Source organism: Alligator sinensis, unplaced genomic scaffold (assembly GCF_000455745.1).
Source record: "Alligator sinensis unplaced genomic scaffold, ASM45574v1 scaffold489_1, whole genome shotgun sequence".
In the NCBI taxonomy this organism is placed as follows: domain Eukaryota; kingdom Metazoa; phylum Chordata; order Crocodylia; family Alligatoridae; genus Alligator; species Alligator sinensis.
In genome coordinates, this window is record NW_005841901.1 from 2,326,011 (window position 1) to 2,334,321 (window position 8,311).

Sequence of the window (8,311 nt, forward strand, 5' to 3'; positions counted from 1 at the left end):
TCGGAAGAATTCTTCTAGTTCTCCACATTGAAGTATTTTATTAGGGTATTTTTCTGGACAGAAATTTAGGCCTTTAGAAAGGACAGATTTTTCAGTTTTGGTAAGCGTGTGTGTGGAGAGATTGATAATATTTGTGGGTTGGTTGCTGCTTTCAGTTTTATCAGATCTGAGGTTAGAATGTTATAAGGTGTTGGGGTTGTTCCTCTGATGGTTGTTTTGTGGCTGGGGGGCTTGTCCTTGGAGTAATTTGTTCCATTTCTTCTTTTTATGTAGGATGAATGTTGTAGAAAGTTTTTCATAGTCTCTTTGTATCCATTGTATATTGTTAAGGAAGATGATTGGATTTCTGTCTTTTAAGTTGTAGTATGTGGTGATTTCCTTCCTGAGTTGGTCTCTTCTAGAGTAGAGTAGGTGAAGTAGATGATTTCTAATTTTCGCTGAAGTTCTTTTGCATAGCTGTGAAGCATATTTGGAGTTGTGTGTAGTAGTCAGAGAATTGTAGATGTTTAGCTCTTGGGGAACGAAGTTGTGTTTCTTGCAAAGGCTTAGAAAATATATATCGCTGTTGAGTTTGGCTTCTTTCTTTTTCATGTTGTACAGTTTCCATTTCGGACGGCTGAATTCGATATTTTCCATGTTATAGGGGTTAGGTTGTAGCCGTGTTGATCTAAGGACATAGGCAGACAAGGTTCCTTGGGTGAATCTGATATCTTTTATTAGACCAACCCAAATAGTTGGAAAATAATTATTAAGCAAGCTTTCAGGTTCAAGGTTGCATGAGGGACTGTAGCATTCTTCAAAGTTTGAGAGGAAAATAATAATATAGTTTGCTCTGTCAGCTTTAGAATCTCATTTATGGTATTTGAAATTCTCATTACTTCTAGTGCCTCAGTTTTTTCCATCAAAGTCCATCAGAAATCCAAAGGAGGAAGAATATATAGAAAGAAATATGTCTAAATAAAGCATACGGCATATAGGCATATAAGAAAACTGATAATTTTATTTTCAAATATTTTGAAATTAACGTATAATGTGTGGCTTTCAAGAACAATACAGTAGAGGAATAATTTTTTATGTATATGTGGAAGGAAGTTAGATGTTAGGACTTAAGTGTTGCATAATATTAGAGTGGAGCAGCAGCACCCTGCTCTTATTACATTTGAGAACTGCCTGTTGTTTAAAAGACTTCAATGCAGTTTAAAATCCACATGCTTATTTGTACTGTCTTGAAAATTGCTGTTCCTCTTAAAGATAATGGTTAGGGAAATGACTACTTCTGTGAGTCGTCCTTCAGAGAAATTATGTTCTTGGTGCACACGTGCCCCATATGCATAAAATTGGATTCTATTTTGAATAGTGATATCCACCTGGGCTCTTATGGGGATATAAGCGGGCAGCCCAGACTCTATCTTGCACCTCGCTGGCCTTCTGTGATTGCGAGACAGATATTGAAGAGCCTCTAAGACAGAGAGTAGTTATCACTGCAGTGTATTCTATTTTGTGGTGAATTCTTGTTAGACTAATTACTTAAGGGTGAAAAGAAAAGTTTAGACAGAAGCAACCAGGGAAGCCAAAACACTGATAGGGTTTCTGTCCTCCTCCTTATATACTAGACCCCCCAGGTGCAAAAGTTCAAAATTACTTCAGGGTTTAAGATCTATCTCCTCTCCTTCCCCAGAGCAGTGGCCATCACCATTTGTCATTCCAGGTGCCATTTTGACAAGGGTCATATATCTGAGTGTTGCCTCTGTGTAAAAGTTGCTGCCTAGCCAGAGCAGGAGAGATGCAACACGGAGACGCAGCTTGTGGGGTGGGGGTGGCTCCTGCCGCTGCTTGAACCCTGGGAAGGTGGGGGGTGACGTGTGCTCCTGGATCTGCACTGCATGGGGCGAGCAGCAGCTGTGGGGTGAAGCCGGAGCCGGTGCTGCGCGAGGCTCTTCCTGCTGGGGGCTGGGCTCAGAGCGGGCTCTAGCGGCACTGGGAGGAGTCTGTAGCCACCCCAAATTTCACCGCAGCTCCGCACCCAGACCTGTGTCGCTGCCCGGCGCAGCTGCAGCTTTTTCCAGTGCTTGGGTAGAGGAGGGGCGTTCAGCTGGGGCTGCGCCTGGTGGCGCGGGGCTGGGAGCAGAGCTAAGGTGAAATTTGGGGTGACTACAGCCTCTTCCCAGTGCCGATGGAGCCCACTCCAAGCCGAGCCCCACGCAGTACTGGCTTCGGCTACACCCGGCAGCTGCAGCCCGCCCTGCACGCAGATCTGAGAGCGCACACCTCACTCCCCCAACACTCCCACCCTCCCAGGGTGCAAGCAGCGGGGAACTCTCCATGCTGCCAGCTCTGCTCTGTGCCGTGCTGCAGCTGCACGCAGCATGGGCATTTATCACCCAAATTATCGGTCCCATGGGGCTGATATCTGATATAGACACTCTTCTTCATATCAGTACTGTTCTGATATCAGACTGATGTATCAGTGCACCTCTTTTTTTTTTTAACCTGGAACCTTATCTTAAAGCAAGGAAGTTTTAAAGTACTTATATTTGGGAAACACAGTATGGCAACCATACTTTGACTTAAAAAAAAAAAACAGATTTGTGGAAACCTGGTAATGGGGAGTATAACAGGAGAGGCACCTGGGATTGCTGTCACTCCCCACTCTTGGCCACCCCTCTCTTGTCATGCTCCTATTCCAGCCTCCCAGGGTCTCTCCTGCCATGCCTTGTTGTTAAAGTAAGGAGGGGAGGCTGCCCTCTGAGGCTGGAAAGCCTAGGCGCTTGCTCTCTTGCGCTTGCTCCCTTTCACTCTGTATTGTCCAGCCCTATGTACTTTAAAGGCTAAATTTGTGACCTCCAGCAGCCCTCATAATTATGACCATGCCTCATGGATGTTATGCAATGTCAGCTTTAGGAGGCTTCTCACTTAATTAACACTAAATCAGTCACCACCTGCAAGCACCTGTTGGGGTTTTGACTATTCCTCAGCCCCCACCCCTTTTTCTCTAGCTGTGCTCTATCTGCCACAGGCTCACTCTGCCGGGACCCAGCTTAGGAGCTCCAGCCCTCTCTAGTTTCTGTCCTCTCTCTGTCATCTGCCCTGTCTGGGGCAGGGCTTCTAGTCCTGGGTGCACCTCAAGGTGGCCTCTACACTTCCCTAGCAGCCACACTCCCAGTCCACCCAATGAAGTCCAACAAAAATCGCAGGCTTCCGCCTTACGTAAATATTTAATAATAAAAAAGAACACCCTCCCACCCCCGCCCCCAGGAAACCCTTTACCTCTGGGTCAATGCTTACTAAAAATAAATGCAAACAAAAAGGGAACACTACCCATTAAAGGGCACTCCACTCACTCCAGGTATCTCCAGCTGGGCTGTGCTGCTGCTGCCAGTGTTTCCTCTGGGACTTTCAGCTTCCCAGCCACTGGAGTTCCCAGCAGTCTGAAATATAAGAGACTCCTGTGTACCCACACAACCCCCCGGAGTTCCTGCTCCTCAGCCAGGCAGACCTCTCTCTTCTTCCCTTCCCCCTTTGCCTAGCTTCCAACTTGAGGAAGGGCAAGGCTTCCATCTCTAACTTCTTGGTTTCTGCCTCTGTCTCTTTCTCTCCCTCTCTCACCCTCAGCTCAGTAATAGGTTTAGGGTTCCCTGTTACAGAGTGATATACCTCAGTGCTGTGTTTCGTGTTTCTGCCCACACACACCCTTCCCCTGTGTTTGAATGGCTGTGAACTTCTCGTGCTGGAGGGGTATGCGGTACCTTAGCTTTGATCTCATTAACTATGTGTTTAGACAACTAATACCTTTTTTTAGTGTTTTCTTTCTTTCTCTTGATCAGCTTTTGCCTACTGTTGTGCATTTGAGAGTCGTAATAGCTGTAATTGCAACATGCAATGGAAAGGGTTAGAAGGTTATGTGTCACACTTTTTTTCAAAATAAATCTGATATCCTGTTTAATCTTCCCATCTAAAATCAAAATGAATCTTAAATCTTAAAAATCTCATCTCAGGAAAAGTAGAAAATAGAACCATGGTTGTATAGGATTGGAAACAGCCCATGGGCTCTTCATATGCTTCTAGTAAACTCTTCTTGAAGAAAATATAGTACCAGTCTTATTATGGAAAAAAGGAGTTCTGCCAAGTACTGTCCTATTGTGTCTGCTTTCTAGCCAAACTAAAGCTATGAAACAAATGTTAAAAAGGTAAAAGTAGCACTGGTTGATCGTGTAGAACATGCTTTGCAAACCAGTGTTACTTAAATGCTACCATAAAAATTTAGTTACTTTTAAAAATAAAATTACAAAAAGCTAAATGAAGTCATAATGAGAAACGTTCAGATTTAAACCTTATTTTTCTTCATGAGAACTTGCAAAACTAATATGAAGTGCCTTGCTTGGAACACCACCATATAGAATGAAAACTGGGTAAAAGTTTTTAAACAAAATCAATACTCAAGTGGTTTATTATGAAACTAATGAGAGAGTTATCAGGGTACTATAGTACCCATTTTATTAATCATTGTCTTTAATAAGATGGAACCAGAAATTAAAAGGTGTATTAATATTTGTAAATTTAGCAGGTTGGTGGGTATTAATCAATAATCAGAATATTTTTATGAAAATGGACGAAGAAGGAAAAACAAACAGAAAACAGATTTAGTTTGGAAAAGGTAAGCCAATGTAGCTGGACAGGAAATAATTTAAATAATAAATTCTCAGTGTGAGAGAGGGATTGAAGCCTGGAAACAAGGAATACTGAAATACACCTGAAGTGGTAGTGTATTTCACACTACACACTAGTGTAAACACACAACAGTAAATAAAAATTAATTTGCTGTGACAGCAAAAAACTGTGCACTGTTCACTTACAGAACTGGAAGATTTGCTTTTTCTTTTGATAGGCCTGGTATTAACACAAAAAAAGGTTTGTATTCAGTAATGCATACCTACCTAGTAGTAAAACATAAGAATCATAGAAATTAAGGGCTGGAAAGGACTTTGGAAGATCATTAAGTCCAAACCCCCTGCTCTGGGTAGGAATACTGCTGAGACCATATGATCCCAGCAAGGTGTCTGTCCAGTCTCCTCTTGAAGACTTCCAAGGTTGGGGACTACACTACCTCCTTGAGAAGTCTCTTCCAGATTCTGGTCACCCTTGCCTAAAGAAGTTCTTCCTTGCAACCAACCTGAAGCCATCCTCTAACAGTTTATTGCCATTGCTGCTTGTCCTCCCCTGGGGCGCTCTAGTGAACAGTTTTTCTCCCAGCTCCCAATATTCGCCCCTTACATACTTATAGACAGCCATCAAGTCCCTCTGTCTTTTCTTCCCAGTCCCAGATCCCTTAGTCTTTCCTCATAAGGCTTGCCCGTAATCATTCTTGTGGCCCTTCTCTGCACCCTTTCAAGATTAGCATAGTCAGAGACCATATCAAAGGCCTTTTTAAAATCCAAGTATATGACATCAACCGCCTATCCCACATCTAAGGAGATGAGGTTGGTCAGACATGACCTGTCCTCAACAAAACCATGTTGACTATCCTTCAGCATCATGCCTTCTGCCAGTCTCTCACAAATGGACCTCTTGATAATTTTTTCCAAAATGTTACCTTGTATTGAGGTCAGACTGACCAGCCTATAGTTTCCTGGATCCTCCCTACTCCCCTTCTTAAAGATTGCACCACATTGGCCCTTTTCCAGTCTTCTGGAAGTTGGAGAATGTCTGCAGAAGAACAATAAAAATAACTGAGAGGCTGGAGAGAGAGACTTGCATAGAAAGAATAAGGTAACAATAAAATTAGTTTTACTGTACGTGTTCAAGGGGCAGCATAGCCCTCTGTATAAATATTTTGAAGAATAAAAATATCAGGAACTAAAATAATTATTTATGATGGTACTAAATGGCTTAGTTTGAGGAAATGGGATGAAATTAAGAAATAAAATTTATACTGAATGTCAGGAAAGGGAATTCAAGCTTGTTTTTGAAGATTATCCACCAATGAAGATGCATAGGTCTTTGTATAACTTCACAGATTCATCCTTTTAATATTTAGTCATCCATCAAACTGAACATATTCATCTTGTACACTTTTTGTGAGAAGACCAAATAAAATAGTCTCATTTTCTATTTATATTCTAATTTTGCATTAATCAGCCTGAATCCAGTGTCAAAACTGGCTTTGCTGTGCAACACTAAACTGTGCTTACAGAAAAATATATCTAAAATTAGAAAACCTTACAAATAAAAAGATGAGCTAGAATATACTCACAGTACAAGTCATTCCGTTTCACTTTTTATCCCAAGTATGTGTATATGTATGTGCATTTCTCTTTTTTTGTAAAGGTGATTGAAGAAATAGAGGAAATGATGCAGGAATCGCCTGACCCAGATGATGATGAAACACCCACTCAGTCAGACCGGCTATCCATGCTTTCTCAGGAAATTCAAACGCTCAAGAGGTCCAGTACAAATAACAGTTATGAAGAGAGTAAGAAACCCTGGTTTAATATCCTGCCTTTATACTTTAACTTTTTGAATATATTGAGAAGTCTCAATATATCTCAAATCCTGGATTTGGCTCTCTATAGGAAAAGTGAAAAGGCAGCTATCCCTGTAAAGTTTATTAAGAATTGCAAACAGTGGTAATTGACTGTTGAGGCTACTGGATGTACTTTGCATTTCCAGAGATGAACTAATGTTCACAAAAGCAGTAATCGGGGGAAAAAAAGTAGACTTTGCTGTTTCAGTGACTGTAGTGTCTGCATTTTAGTATAAGCCAGAGCAGAAACAAAAGAAAAAATGTTTTTTCTACATAGGCATAATGAGCTTGACTAGTTTAATTTTTGTGCGGGGTTAATGTGATAGTTTTCACCTTTTACTTTCATAAGCTAAGTACAGATGTTTGAAAAGCTCAAAGTGGAAGTGGTCTAAATTTTGCACCTTACTCTAAGTGCCCAAAGTTAGGCCAGGAGTGAATGGAACAGATGTTCACCCTTGCAGTGAGGGAGGAGAGTATGCATGCTGCCTGCAGCGTCCTTGGCCAGCAGGTTCAGGTTGTTCCCACATGCCTCCCGGTAGACTGCCTCCACTCCCACACCCCTGCCACCGCTGCTGACAGCTGGCCACTGGCAGTGACGGGGAGCGGCCTCATGGAAGCTCCTGCTGCATGCCCCAGCTGTGGTGACTCAGGTCTAAGGTAGCTGTCAGTGGGGCTGGTGGGGAGGGCAGGACAGGGGCGAGCTGCACCCAATACTCTAGTGACCTAGGGCTGTCCCCCACTGGCCCAGCCTAGGATGGCAGGTGCACATGCCATCCAAGCCTGGCTGCAGGCAGGGCCTGGTGCTGGGCAGTTCCTGGGCTGGTAGAGGCACTAGAACAGTGGCAGGCGTGGCTGGGAAATGCAGATGGCTGCAAATGTGCAGGGCTGGGGCTGTCATTGATGCATACCCCCAGGGTTGGGGAGGAGCAAAGCAATGGGCTCCAGCTCCAAAGATACCAAGACAGTGCTCTGCTGTTGCCTGCTTTGTAGTGCTGCCTGGGCAGCCAGCTCTGCTCTGCTGTGCCCTGCCACTTGCCTGGTGAGGTGCCCTGCAGGGTGGGAGTTCTGGCCTCAGTGTGCCACTCACTGAGGACCCCCTCAGAGCAGCCCCGCTGACCCTAGGCATGGGGCAAGGACAGGGACCAGGTCCAGCACTACATGGGGCAGCAACTGCTGCAGGGGGGTTGCTTACCCCCAAGTTGCTCACCATGTCAGCAGTCTTGGAAATGGCCAGGTGAGTGGTGGGGCAGGGCACAGCTGGCTGCCTAGGCAGCATTGTGGGGCAGGCAGCAGTAGAGTGCTGTCCTCACAAGTCGGCTCAGCATCCTTGGAGCTGGGTCCCATTGCTTTGCCCTCGTCTCTGGAGCCCTGGCCCCACACACCCATAGCCCACTGCACTTCCCAGCCTTGCCTGCCCCTGTCCCAGTGACTCTGCCATCCCAGGAGCTGCCCAGCACTGGGCCCTGCCTGGCATGTCACAGGGTCGTGTGTGGGTGCAGCCAGGCTCAGACGCCCACAATGCACTGGTCTAACCTAAACTGATTAAGTCTGATACCATGATGATTCAGAGCTGTCTTAGACTGGGATTCCCCATTTTTAAACCAGTCTATGCACCCTGAACTTATGTACAGTTATGGGTTTTGATCAATTTCCAATCACTTATACTAGTTTATGTGTAGGGACCTACCAAACTCATGGGCCCCAGCAGCCAGTTACACAGGTGTAATGCAGCTGGGGCCCCCAGTTTCATGGCCATATATCTGGGGCAGCCATTTTGAAAGTGGAGCAAAG

At 44.4% G+C, this 8,311-nt stretch overlaps 1 protein-coding gene across 1 annotated transcript in view; it reads left to right on the forward strand.

The window, feature by feature from the left end:
* The window catches only part of FEZ2 (fasciculation and elongation protein zeta 2), a gene marked incomplete at its 5' end in the record, with an annotated part of 58,817 nt that overhangs the window by 8,571 nt on the left and 41,935 nt on the right, over positions 1-8,311 (forward strand). Inside the window, one exon of the mRNA XM_006018435.3 lies at positions 6,325-6,469. Coding sequence (XP_006018497.1) covers positions 6,325-6,469 — 145 coding nt within the window. The remainder of the gene's footprint in view (positions 1-6,324; positions 6,470-8,311) is intronic.